Source organism: Mixophyes fleayi, chromosome 6 (genome assembly GCF_038048845.1).
Source record: "Mixophyes fleayi isolate aMixFle1 chromosome 6, aMixFle1.hap1, whole genome shotgun sequence".
Lineage (NCBI taxonomy): Eukaryota > Metazoa > Chordata > Amphibia > Anura > Limnodynastidae > Mixophyes > Mixophyes fleayi.
In genome coordinates, this window is record NC_134407.1 from 201,741,939 (window position 1) to 201,756,621 (window position 14,683).

The following is a 14,683-nucleotide window of genomic DNA, read 5'->3' on the forward strand; positions in this document are numbered from 1 at the left end:
AAAAGGTACCTGGCTAATCTCAAACACACATTTCTCCAGCTTGCAGTAGAGGTGATGTTTCCGGAGTCTACGTAAGACCTCCTTTACTTGTTCCCGATGAGTCTTCAGATCTTTAGAAAATATTAATATATCGTCTAAATACACTACCACAGAAGTGTATAACAGGTCATGAAAGATATCGTTAACAAAGGTTTGGAAGATGGCTGGGGCGTTGCAGAGGCCGAAGGGCATCACCAGGTACTCGAAATGTCCATCTCTGGTGTTAAAGGCCGTTTTCCATTCGTCTCCCTTTTTGATGCGAATCAAATTATAGGCCCCACGGAGATCTAGTTTGGAAAATATTTGAGATCCACTGAGTTTGTCAAAGAGGTCGGAGATGAGAGGTAGTGGATATCGATTTTTGACAGTGATGCGGTTGAGAGGACGATAATCAATACAAGGCCGAAGAGACCCATCCTTCTTCTTAACGAAAAAAAACCCTGCACCCGCTGGGGAAGTGCATTTGCGGATAAATCCCCGTTTCAGGTTTTCTGAAATATATTGAGACATGGCTGACGTCTCTGGACGAGATAAGGGGTAGGTCCTCCCTTTGGGGATGGGTTGGTCAGGAGATAAAACAATAGCGCAATTCCAGGGACGATGAGGAGGCAAGATCTCCGCTTCCACTTTACTGAATACATCTTGGAATTCTATATAGGCCTCAGGAAGGTGGGTTAGCTCGGAATGAGCCATTACTTGACATTTTGGAGGCAAGACTCTAGACAGACATTCAAAGCGACATCCTGAACCCCACGACATAACTTGAGCGTGGTCCCAATCCATCTGAGGAGAATGTTTTCTCAGCCACGGTAGCCCCAAGATGAGGGGATTAATGGACCTCGGCAACACCAAAAGTTGGATCATTTCGCTATGAAGTACTCCTACCATCAACCGAACAGGAGAAGTCACGGAGGAGATGGAGCCGTGAGTGACACGACTTCCGTCGACTGCCGTCAGAGATAACGGTTGGGGCAATGGGTTTAAAGGTATTTGGAGCTGCGAAGCTAGATCTGCCGAAATGAAGTTCCCGGAGGAGCCGGAGTCCACAAAGGCCGTGGTGGAAAAGGTACCCTTGGGGGTGCTCAGGATGACAGCCATCTGAAATTCTGGGGAGTTTTCTTTAGAATAGGGAGCAACTGTGGATTCTCCTAAAACGGCCTCCCCGCCACCGTTTAGGAGGAAGAGTTTCCCGGTTTCTTAGGACAAACTCTTAGCAGGTGTCCCGGATCTCCACAATACAGACACAGGCGTTGTTTGAAGCGTCTCTCCCTCTCTTCAAGGGATAATTTAGAGCGTCCTACTTGCATTGGTTCGTCCACTGGCAGGATGGGATTTTGGAACTGGGGTGCTAGCCGTGGTATGAACCGTTTGCCAGGAGAGCGTTCCTGCGTGCGCTCTTGGTAGCGCAAATCCACCTTGATGCACATGGAGATGAGAGAATCTAACTCGGCCGGGAGTTCTCTGGAAATTAGCTCATCCTTAATCCGGTCCACCAGACCTTGCCAAAAGGTTGCCACCAGTGCTTCGTTATTCCATTTTAACTCGGAAGCCAGGGTTCGAAATTGAACTGCGTATTGCCCCACGGACAGGTCACCTTGGCGGAGGTTTAATAAGCTAGTAGCTGCAGAAGCAACTCTTCCGGGATCATCGAAGACTTTCCTGAAAGCTTCAATGAAAGAGTTGGAGTTATTAAGAAGTGGACCCCCTTGTTCCCATAAAGGTGAGGCCCAGGCAAGGGCTTGACCACTGAGGAGGGAGATGAGAAAGGCTACTTTGGTGCGTTCTGAAGAAAAGGCCCCTGGGTTGCACTCAAATTGAATGGCACATTGGTTCAGAAAGCCCCTGCACTTCTTGGGATCACCGTCAAACTTTTCGGGTGTCGGGATGCGTACACCGGAGGCCGCTGTAGAGACCGTAACCACACTGGATGCTGTGGATGCCGCAGAGGTTATGGCTGGTGTAGCGGGTGCAGCATTCTGAAATGTATCGAAGCGGGTAGCAATACCTTGGACACATTGTAGAAGATGCGCTTGGGCTGTTTCTTGTTGCTCCACTCGTTGAGCCAAATGCAGGAGTAGGTCACGAGCAGACGGTTCACCAGACCCCTCCGTTGTCATGGCCAGAGTATACTGTCACGACTGATAGTGGGTGTATGACTGATAGTGGGTACCTGCTGTTGTTGGCGCAACTCAGAGGAAGGCGCGGAGTCTAACGTGCCCCTGGTATTCACCAGGAACCCCCGCAAGGAAGTATGGACTCCGCTGCAGGGACACGCAGGTCGCGGTCCTTCCTAGAGTCCACAGCGAGATACAAGGAGGTGTCAGACAGGCCGGGTCAGCAACGTTCAGGTAGAAGAGGTACAAAGGGAAATCCAGAAGAATGGTGAGGCAAGCCGGGTCGGTAACTTTCAGGGAGCACAGTACAAAGGCAGAATCCAGATAGGGGTGGTCAAACGGTCCGGGTCAAAAGGGTCACAAGCAGCACGAGGATAGTCAGGAACAAATACAGCAACTGGTATACACAAACGCTGGAGACAGGAAGACCTGATACTCTGGCACTGGTGAGAGGGCAGGAAGAGGTTTAAATAATGTGGTGACCCAATCAGAATCAGCGCTGCAGCGCTGTCATACCTGCCGCCGGGAATCCTTCATAGCGTCCCGTTGCCTAGCAACGGGGCGCGTCATACAGCGAGGTGTCAGACGGCAGGGGGGATCCGGAAGTGATGCGTCTGGTTGCATAGCAACCAGACGCGCTGTCAGGCAGGCAGGCGGCCGTGCGGACGGCGCCTGACATTAGTGAACTCACGAACAAGCTTCAGTATGAATGATTAGTGAACTACCAACGCGTTTCTGTATGATTAGTGAACTTACCAACAAGTTTCAGTATGAATGATTAGTGAACTCACCAACGCATTTCTGTATGCATAATTAGTGAACTCCGCAACACGTTTCTGTATGACTAGTGAACTCACCAACACGTTTCAGTATGAATGATTAGTGAACTCACCAATGCGTTTCTGTATGAATGATTAGTGAACTCACCAACGCGTTTCTGTATGAATGATTAGTGAACTCACCAACCACGTTTCAGTATGAATGATTAGTGAACTACCCAACACGTTTCTGTATGAATGATTAGTGAACTCACCAACACGTTTCTGTATGATTAGTGAACTCACCAACAAGCTTCAGTATGAATGATTAGTGAACTACCAACGCGTTTCTGTATGATTAGTGAACTTACCAACAAGTTTCAGTATGCATAATTAGTGAACTCCGCAACACATTTCTGTATGACTAGTGAACTCACCAACACGTTTCAGTATGAATGACTAGTGAACTCACCAACGCGTTTCTGTATGATTAGTGAACTTACCAACATTTTTGTCTGTTCACATTGGACCTCCTCCATTGTGCTTGTGACTTTCTCTAATTTCTGATTCAGAGATCGCAGCAGATCAATATAGTGCATCTGTAAATAAAACAGATTATTAGAATAAGGAGGTACAGGAGGTAACAACATATTTTTTCTTGTGTGAATACTGATATAAATTTTGACCTGCATATACTTAGCTACTTGGCTTAGGTTATGATTTCTTGATGAACGGGAAAGAACTGGAAGCTGTAATCCAGTGTGCAGGATAAATGTAAACTGACAGATGATTCAGGTTTCAGATCAATGATTCCCATTACAGGGCTGTTCCTACTTGCGGCAAGTTTAAACAGAGCGGAGCGATGACACATGCATGCATGCAGGGATGTTTAAACTAGAACAAATAATATTTTTGTAAAGCAGGATGAGTGTTGCTACATAACTGTTCCTTAAATATTCAGACACCTGTGACTATGTTAGCAGGCCCCATATTCCTGGTCACTAATTTTTAATCAAGAAACTAACTATGATGATGGAAAACAAAAGATAAAAGAAGTGGATTCCTCTCTTTAGCAGTCTTTTCAAAGCCTTGACGCGTTTCACACTTTCACTGCAAATTAGTGTTTACTTCCCGAAACAGATCCCGAATAACACCTTACAAAATGTAATATGTATAAACACCTATATTAAGGGAGATTAGGCAGCATAAATTGTGCAGTCTACATAGAGATTATGCTTAGTATTGAGATTGTTCTTAACTTGTAGCTTTATATTATATGCATTAGATCAATTTTTATTGTTTATAAATTGTACATTAATAAATGTATAATTTTTCAAATAGAAAAGGTGAAAAGGCTTTAATTTTTATATGAATGTAGATTCTTTTCTCAGGTGGCTAGCTCAAACCCTCTACTTTATTTTTTGCTATTACATCCTGGTGTGAGGTTTGCACATAGCTCCAAGGACAGCAGCTGACTATCTAATAGTCTCAACACTCTATTTTATAATTGACACCCAAGGAAACCTTCACACCTGTATATTTCCTGAGGATGACTAATACCACTCCAGTATTTTTGTAGATGTATAATATATATATTTTTTTTGAATCAAACATTGCTGCATGATTGGATCACTTAGTTCCATTAAGAACCTTTTCCCATTGAAGTCTGACTGGACCAATATGCACAAGGTGGCACTTAGCCACATTTTTCTAATTGCTATTTTCCTATAGATTGTATGTTTGAGAGCAGGGCCCTCTTACTTCTACGTCTGTCTATTAATACCCAGTCTTTTTACTGGATTTGATCATGATTGTAAAGCCCTGCTGAATATTTTGCTACTGTGTAAATAAAGGTTAATTAAAAAATTATTATATGGGCTTTAGGAATTGATATTTCAGTGGAGTATTTAAAATGCAAAACAATATATTATAATCAAGTTGGATGAACATGTCATGATGGAGAATGTAGTGCACCATATAGACCCTATCGCCATAACAAGACAGCCTTGACAAAGACCCAGGTGGGGTTGAAACATGTCGGCAAGCTACATAAGAGACTAAAGATGACTACATACCGCACACTATTCTGGCCATAACAACAAAAGTGTGCACGATAGTTCCTGGGTTGCTACAAATTTGTGCATTCTTTATACTGATAGTGCTATTCCAATATTTGGGGGTATATTTACTAAACTGCGGGTTTGAAAAAGTGGACATGTTGCCTATAGCAACCAATCAGATTCTAGCTGTCATTTTGTAGAATGCACTAAATAAATGAAAACTAGAATCTGATTGGTTGTTATAGGCAACTTCTCTACTTTTCAAACCCCGCAGTTTAGTACCTCTTGGTATCCATACAAAGATGTCTCCTATAATGGTGAGATGCTTTTAATCAGATTTAAATTATTTAAGTTTGTAAGTGACAGATTTTTAAATTAAAATAAAGGATAATGCACAAGATCTGCTCTGACCAGTATACAATGCAGAGCCCCAATCTGCTGACCAGTATACAATGCACAGCCCCAATCTGCTGACCAGTATACAATGCACAGCCCCAATCTGCTGACCAGAATACAATGCAGAGCCCCAATCTGCTGACCAGTATACAATGCACAGCCCCAATCTGCTGACCAGTATACAATGCAGAGCCCCAATCTGCTGACCAGTATACAATGCACAGCCCCAATCTGCTGACCAGTATACAATGCACAGCCCCAATCTGCTGACCAGAATACAATGCACAGCCCCAATCTGCTGACTAGTATGCAATGCACAGCCCCAATCTGCTGACCAGTATACAATGCACAGTCCCAATCTGCTGACCAGTATACAATGCACAGTCCCAATCTGCTGACCAGTATACAATGCACAGCCCCGATCTGCTGACCAGTATACAATGCACAGTCCTACTTAGCTGGCCAGTATACAATGCACAGCCCCGATCTACTGACCAGTATACAATGCACAGCCTTGATCTGCTGACCAGTATACAATGCACAGCCCCGATATGCTGACCAGTATACAATGCACAGCCCCGATCTGCTGACCAGTATACAAGGCACATCCCCAATCTGCTGACCAGTATACAATGCACAGCCCCGATATGCTGACCAGTATACAATGCACAGCCCCGATCTGCTGACCAGTATACAATGCACAACCCCGATCTGCTGACCAGTATACAATGCATAGCCCCGATCTGCTGACCAGTATACAATGCACAGCCCAATCTGCTGACCAGTATACAAGGCACAGCCCCAATCTGCTGACCAGTATACAACGCACAGCCCCAATCTGCTGACCAGTATACAAGGCACAGCCCAAATCTGCTGACCAGTATACAAGGCACAGTCCAATCTGCTGACCAGTATACAATGCACAGCCCTAGTCTGGTCACCACTATACAAAGTCGACACCATTTCTAGTAACCTTGTGAAATGCTGACCTCAGTCTGGTAGCCTCTGGCCGAAACGGGGTCCCACTAGACTGAAGACTTTTTATTCCTCACCCATTTTTCACAGTTACTGCCCCAGCCAGGGGTGGTTTCCTCAGAGAGCCACTATTCAATGTAGAGCTCATTCTGGTGACAAGAACATGGACAGAACCTTATCTGACCATAATATTTACCCCACCAGCAACCAGTTCCTCTAGTTCTGTCCTCAACGTTCAGCTTGATAGCAAAAATGTCCCTTATTATAAGAAACCAGCTGTTTCATTAAGTACACTGGTTGCTTTGTCCTTTAATGTACTCCAGCAACTCTTTACTGAGTGGATGCTAAGGGAGTGGGATGGGGAGGGAAGGGCTTAATTGGTGCCTGAGGGTCATAGGGTGCAGCAGACAATTCATTTGTCAGGCGTCACAAAACTCTGCCGTGTTGCTATGACAAATTATACAAAAAACAAATCATGCATAAAACAGAACAGAAAGATACAATGTTTATTTGGTCAACGGTGATAGGGTGACAGAGCTTAATGAACCGAAAAGAAGCCAATGACAGAGTTTTTTGTTTGTTACTTGTTTAAGTTTTGTGTTGTGTTAACTCAATAATTAAATTGTGCTAGGGATTTTTAACTAGAGTGAAATCAGACCTTTACTAGACCATTGTAGGACATTCACATTTTTGTTCTTGGTGTGTTGCATCTATATATAAAAGGCTAACGCTGCTCCTCACCTTTATAAATACACACACAAACAAATTTTGTAAAATGTTTGCAAATTACTCTTTTGTGTACTTTACTATTCCTACTGACTAGAGTTCCCTCATTTCTTGCTTTTTTTTTGTTTGGTTTATATCGTTTTTTGTGTGGCAGTTACCATTTATAACGACCTTTGCTATTTCAAATTGATCTGATTTTCTATTCATTTGTTTTGTTTGCACTTAGTGTTAAATTAATAGGAATATACTAATTAATTTAATTTAAGCAACAAAGTGTAACTGCGAGGCCACCTAAAAGGCCAGTGGTCAGGGAACAGGGGTAAATTACCCCAAATGGGGCAAAAATGAAATTCCTGGGGTTAATGCTGCCGATTCACATGCTGTCAGTTGGATTGTAGACCCCTTTAAATGTGAAATTGCTTTTGTACCAGAAGAGCATGGTGGTGTAGTGGTTAGCACTTCTGCCTCACAGCACTGGGGTCATGAGTTCAATTCCTGACCATGGCCTTATCTGTGAGGAGTTTGTATGTTCTCCTCGTGTTTGCGTGGGTTTCCTCCAGGTGCTCCAGTTTCCTCCCACTCCAAAAACATACTGGCAGGTTAACTGGCTGCTAAAAACTTGACCCTAGTCTGTCTGTGTATGTGTGTTAGGGAATTTAGACTATAAGCTCCAATGGGGCAGGGACTGATGTGAGTGAGTTCGCTGTACAGCGTTGCAAAATTAGTGGTGCTATATAAACAAATGATGATGATGAAGAGCCTTAAGGGTTGGCAGAGGCACTTCTTGAGCCTCAATGCAATAATATAGCACATATTGTATTTCAAAACAAAGCAGATGTGACATATTTTTGGATGTCAACAGCTGCAAAGGCATCAAAATAGCCCATGAGGAGGCAGTCAAAAAGTTGCTGTCTTTTGCAACAACCTACCTTTTGCGAACAAGGATTTTCCACTCTAACAAACATAAAAACAAAGCAGAGAAATTGATTGGACGCTGAAGACTGTATCCAAATTGCTCTGACATCAAAATGCCCCAATATTGATACTCTCGTATCAAAAATGAAGAAATATCATTTCTCCAAAACCTGAAGTTTTGAAGTTGAAGCTTTCAAAGTAATTTTTAATAGATTAAATACAATTTTGAATTCCAATAATTAATAATATATGATTTCCTTCCTTTAAAATCAAGGGGGTAACGTCGGCGTATCTAAATATATTTGGGGGTAAAAGTTAAAAAAAAGTTCCCTGACCCCTGTAAAAGGCAAATCTCTGCTGTGGGAGTAAGTGCACAGGAAGAAGCAGAAAATATACGAAGGGGCGGAGCGGGATAAAGGCCAACGACAAACTATGACTGATGACCAAAGAGAACGCAAACGTGATCGTCACCGCCATGCAAATATACACTTCAACAAATATACTCAGCAAATTGCCCGTCACAGAGATAACATTTGAAGAGCAAACAGGACAGAGGTGATATCACTCCAACACCTACAAAGTCAGCAAACAAGATGCCACGCCATTCTTGATGTAACTTTGATGAAACAAATATTAATGCTCATAACTGTGGTACCATGAACAGTATTTGTGAATTTTGTCACGCTAAGCATTTTAGGGTTGAGCAGCCATCTGACAAACTATTCAATCAATGCTGCCACACGGGTACAGTCATATTAGGTGCAGCAAGGCAGGGCCGTAACTAGGGCTGTGCGATAGGAGCGACTGCCCAGGGCGCAACGCTGAAGAGGGGCGCAGTTTAGGAATATTTTAGGCTCATTTGGTTAAAATTGGGGGCTAGGGGACGGCATTTGACTTTCTCGCCCCAGGCGCTAGAACTTTAAGTTGCGGCTCTGCAGTAAGGTCTGCCCCTGTTATTGAGCACTTAATGAAAGGACAGCACGAACATTCAAAATATTTCTTTGACAACATTAGATCCGTGCGGAATTTAACAGTTACCAAACAATGGCACAACAGGATCTTACTCTTATTTTTTTCTGTCATTTTGACAGGAATTTAACTAGTATATTATATTGGTCATGGCCTGAGCTATATCTCAGCTCTGTGTATTGCATATGTTATATGGCTCTGCATACTTAATATATAAGTCTTAACCAGAATCCTGTTATGCAGGGATTTAGGAACAAAAAACAAAAGGAAAAAAACTAATATGCATACATTATATGGCATTGTATTACATACATTATACAGCTCAGAGTCTCACCTCTTTCTGCCTTTTGCCCTCCTGCAGGCTGAAGGTCTGGCATTGCTTGTGGGCAAGGGCACAGTAGCAGCAGATACATGTGCTGTGGTTCTGGCAGTAGTGGTCTATTAATTTGTTGTGTTCTGCACACTTCCTCTCCTTCAGGTCCCCCAGAGGCTGGCTGAGCTGGTGGTCCAGGAAAGCTGGGCTGTCTATGTGGGGTTGAAGATGCTCCTGGCAGAAGGAGGCCATGCAGGTCAGACAAGTTTTGGAAGCCTCCGTCTTCCTGCAGCTGTCACACATCACAACCTCTATCTTCTGTTTCTCACGCACTTCCAGCTCAGGCTCTTCCTCCTCTTTACCCTCAGTGGGGGCTTCTCCTTTGGCTTTCACCAGCTGGCTGACCAGATTGCTGAGCAGGGTGTTCTTCCTCAGTTCTGGCTTCTCCAAAAATCCGCATCTGCACTGGGGGCAGCTGTAAGCCGTTGTGTTCTCCCAGGTGAGGTCCATGCAGCTGTAGCAGAAGTTGTGTCCACATGGGATGGTCACTGGGGTGGTGAAGAGACCCAGACAGATGGAGCAGGTCAGCTCCTCGGCCATGTCTTCCAGAGACTGTGCCATGTTGGATACTAATGTCTCCTCTGTGAAGGATCAGGAAACAGCTCAGCTTTAGCCCTCCTCTAAATGCTCTGTAGTTTCGTTTCCTCCTCAGCGATGACAGTGGAAGAGGGAGGGGGGAACCAGTGGGTAACAGGAGGGTGAGGAGAGGAGCACATGTGTCACACCTAGTAGCACTGCACTGCAGAAACCTCTGCAGACTGATAAGTTTCATTTCTAAACCAGTAAGTAATTAGAGTGGAGACAGCTGGACACTGTATTTATGATGGGTGGTAGTTATAAATAGTAATGGCTGTCTGGTCATGTGGCTGCTGCTGCTGCAGTCACATTTTACACAGTGGAGGTTGGTTTACTGCTGCTACAAATACTCCTGTTCCTATGAGGTTGCTGAAAGCACTGGAGGAGAGTCAGATAAGAAGGTGGGGTAATGTGGGGCACACTGGTGGAAAAAGAGACATGTGGAAAATGATTTGTTGAGGAAGGGGCACGTGTGAGAAAAGCTGGTGTGCAGAGAGGCATATGAGGGAATAGCTGGTGTGCAGGGGGACATGTGTGAGAAAAGCTGCTGGGCAGAGCGGCATGTGATAGAAATACTGCTTGGCAGAGTGGCATGGAATAGAAACGCTGCTGGGCAGAGTGGCATGGGATAGAAACACTGCTGGGCAGAATGGCATGGGATAGAAACGCTGCTGGGCAGAGTGGCATGGGATAGAAACAATGCTGGGCAGAGTGGCATGGGATAGAAACGCTGCTGGGCAGAGTGGCATGGGATAGAAACACTGCTGGGCAGAGTGGCTTGGGATAGAAACGCTGCGAGTGGCATGGGATAGAAACGCTGCTGGGCAGAGTGGCATGGGATAGAAACGCTGCTGGGCAGAGTGGCTTGGGATAGAAACGCTGCTGGGCAGAGTGGCTTGGGATAGAAACGCTGCTGGGCAGAGTGGCTTGGGATAGAAACGCTGCTGGGCAGAGTGGCATGGGATAGAAAAGCTGCTGGGCAGAGTGGCTTGGGATAGAAACGCTGCTGGACAGAGTGGCATGGGATAGAAAAGCTTGGACAGGTGGGCATGTGAGGAAAATGCCGGTGTGCTGGAGGGCATGTGTGAGAAAAGCTGCTGAGCAGAGTGGCATAGGATAGAAAAGCTCCTGAGCAGAGTGGCATAGGATAGAAAAGCTGCTGGGCAAGGGTGGCATGTGTAAGAAAAGCTTGAGGACAGGTGGGCATGTGAGGGAAAAGCTAGTTGGCAGGCACGGCATGTGTGAGAAAAGCTTCTGGGCATGTAAGCGAAGCTTTTGCGCCCTGAAATTTAGTGCCATACCGCTGTCTCCACTGTTGCTGCTACATGTGACCTATTTGTTTTTAGAACTTTTTTAAAGCACGTTAAATATATTTGTTCCTATTCCTCCTCCTATTAAAGACAGAACGTCTTCTTTCCTTTTTTGTATGTGTGTGAGAGAGTTTGTCACTATAATGATGTAAAACTACCTTATTATTATTTACATGAAGAATGTATCATATTGAATCTAGCATTTCTATTTTATATATGGATTGAAAAGTAAAAAAAAAAATGGTTTATTAATCTTGTCTCATTGTGTTATTTGTTCCACTTCTGTTTAAAGTAAATCTTAAGCCTGTAGATGGTTTTACAATGATATAAATTCCCTCAGCATTACATGATTCTGAGCTTTCAGAAGAGTTCCTTGTCATCACTGTATAGGTTTCCCCTGCAAAAATCTGCTTTACAATAGGCTCATACTCCAGATAATTACCTACAGTACATCGTCCAATAACAATGACTGTATCAGAAACTTAGTGATTTATCACAATTGTCATCTAAATAACAATGCCATTGTGTAATTGTACATGACTTCTATTACCAGTAGCAATAAATACCTGTGACAGGTTGGGCTTACTCTGCCATCCTGTCTCTCTTGTTTATTTCTGGTTTTACCAAATAATCTTAGGTTCTCTCTTTGTACTGTCAGTAACGTATCAGTACTGACCACGTCTACTGGTGTTACTAGACAATCAGACACTCACCGACTGTGAGTACCATCTGCGCACTAGTTGTAGGAGAGTAGACGCTGCCACCACCAGGCTCCTTCATCGGCACCTGGAACCACTTACATCTGGGTGTTGTGATGCTGCTGCAGCACCTCTTTGCTGGTGACTAGCTAGTTCCCCCTGACCGTTACTTACTGCAGGGAGCAGGCAGAGCATTGTCTCTGGGTGCTGGGTTCAACACAGTACAGATGGGGATGGATTAGACGGCTGAACACTTGTCTATAGGTCACAGGATTACAGCAGATAATTGGTGTCATGCAGGATCTTGTAAGCAGAATGCTCATCGGTAGGTCTTACAGTTGCTGTTACACATCACTATGGTAGTGAAGATGACTCAGAAGTACAAGGTGGTACACAGTTTATTGCCCTTTTATAGTTTTTGCACACATATTGGCAGTGTGTAATCCAGACCCATCTGTGCTCTAACGTGAATCTTTGCCTCGAGGGACTCCCAGGATGTTATGTATATTCTGGATTTCTTTGAATCCTTGAACTGCCATTACAAGCCATTCCAGTGGCACTGTACTGCTGCTGCCTCATAGCTACATGCCACAACCAGGTTCAGAGACAGCTCCTGCGGACCCTACAACCCCGGTACCACCAGGAATATGGATCGGTGGACAACCACTGCTGGAGGACTCAGAGATACAGAAATATTCTAGTCTTTTATGGCAACAAGATTGTAGTCTGAAACCACAAGTTTATTTGGTGGCTCATTTATTCAGTCATCAGAAAAACAACATAGCATGTAATTATCAAGCATCTATAATAAATCATTATCTCTAATCATGCCATCATGTTATTTTATTAATTGAAGGTTGTTTCTGTTGATTCACTGAGCTGCTGGACATTGATATCATTCCATTACTGCATAGTGTTAGGTATAACTAAATTTCAGGAAGCCAATAGAGCACATAATATATGCTATTTGTATTATAAGATTCCAGGGAGTGATAATCTGTCATTAATGCTACTCTTGCATGTCTGAAATAGTCCTACTATGGCAGGGGTGGGCAAACCAGTCCTCAAGGGCCATCAACAGTTCATGTTTTTAGGATTTCTTTAATCATGCACAGCTGAGTTAATCTATTTGGCTGGGTCAGTAATTATCCCAGCTGTTTCTACAGACAGAAATCCTAAAAACATGAACTGTTGTTGGCCCTTGAGGACTGGTTTGCCCACCCCTGTACTATGGTCTTACAGATACTAGTACATGTCTAGAATGTGTTGTCTGGGAGCATCCTTTCTACACTGGATGTGAGAATGTACCATGAGCTTTATCCCTCGAACCATTTGGTACATTGTGCCACACTTTCTCCTGAATGGGCAGTGTTGTGAATAGTAGACCATACTTAATTTTAACCAAAGGCAGTAGGAAGCGTTACTGAGAATGTCAGCAGTGACTAGGTGTCTTATCTTGCAGTCACAGATAGACGAATGTTTGGGTGTTTCAGATGGAATGGCTAGGGGCATCAATGCATAAAGTAAAACACACAATGAAACATTTTGGGAGAGTTTTGTTGATTTTGTTTTCCTTTTCTTGTGTATAAGCAAAAAAAGTGACCAGGCCTGGAACTGTATAGATGGTTAAACTATTAAAAAAAAATATAACATGTGAAAACCCTGTTTGGATAGAGACTGGTTTTCACCCAGAGCTGTATTTTGCAGTTTTCAATACATTTTTTCTGCTTTCCTATAAGGAGACGCTCCACTTTGTGACTCCGCCTACCCATAGGACAGGCTCATGTCATTCTGACTCCTCCTTTCTAGGCTCCCTGGTCGAACTTGTGATGTCACCTGACAAGTGACACATCACAACAACCCTAATGTCAAAATAAATGAGGCACACATCCTGAAAACTTCACTGTTTAGTTTAACCTTGGCTGTATTTCATTATAGACACTTAACATAAATGTGACAAGGTAGACCCTTTTACTGTTAAGCACCAGCATCATTTCCAATATTTTGAATAAAAAAAAATCTGTATATTTGTAAGAGCTGTAGGGCTACAACAAAATGGTACCACCCATAGACTCCAACAACATGGCTGACTTTAGTCAGGTCCTACTAGGCTGCAACTGAGGAGCAGAGGGGAGGATATAAATAGGAGCTTTCCAAGAGGAAAAAGCCATTGGAGAAACTGCAGGAGGGAGAGCCTGTGACAGAAGTGTTTGACCAGAGCAGACAGACCTGTTAGAATGAGGAGAGACTTGAAGAGAAGGGAGACCCGTTGTGATGTTCTCGTATGATCAGCTTAGTAATGCATGCGAGGTACCCAGAGTTACACATCCCAGTATTGTATATTCATGGAATTATTTTGGCTCAGTGGGATCTTGGATGACAATGTGTATGTCAGTAGACTTTTAGGTGGTACACCAGAACTGAAGGTCGGAGGAGTGCAAGTTCAACAGGGGGAGAATGTGGCGGGGCTACAACAAAATGTGGCAGCGTTTAGTGATCTATCTGCATTTCCCAGCGGTCAAGCTGCTGGTGGGAGGATGAAACTATGGAGGGCAGAGGCAGCATCACCTTTCCCTCTGATAACCTGAACTGAGAGAGGAGTACTACAAACAGCATTTCAGCAATACCCCATTCTAGATTGGCGTGAGAGGGTGTTACATATTTTTTGTGTATTGCTCCCCTTTGTTAATGCAATAAAGAAAGGTGGCACTTTTATTAACAACTCCCAGCATCCTCCACTAGTGAAGGCTTCGCTTCCATTATGTGCCAATGAG

General features: G+C 43.8%; 1 protein-coding gene across 1 annotated transcript in view; it reads right to left on the bottom strand.

Annotated features, from left to right (window-relative positions):
• The window catches only part of LOC142095192 (E3 ubiquitin/ISG15 ligase TRIM25-like), a 36,385-nt gene extending 26,283 nt beyond the window's left edge, over window positions 1-10,102 (bottom strand). The window contains exons 1-2 of the mRNA XM_075178063.1: window positions 9,287-10,102; window positions 3,415-3,510 (exon numbers count right to left, since the gene is read on the bottom strand). Of these exons, the coding sequence (XP_075034164.1) occupies window positions 3,415-3,510; window positions 9,287-9,886 (696 nt within the window). The 5' untranslated portion in view covers window positions 9,887-10,102. The remainder of the gene's footprint in view (window positions 1-3,414; window positions 3,511-9,286) is intronic.
• Between the last annotated feature and the right edge of the window lie 4,581 nt (window positions 10,103-14,683).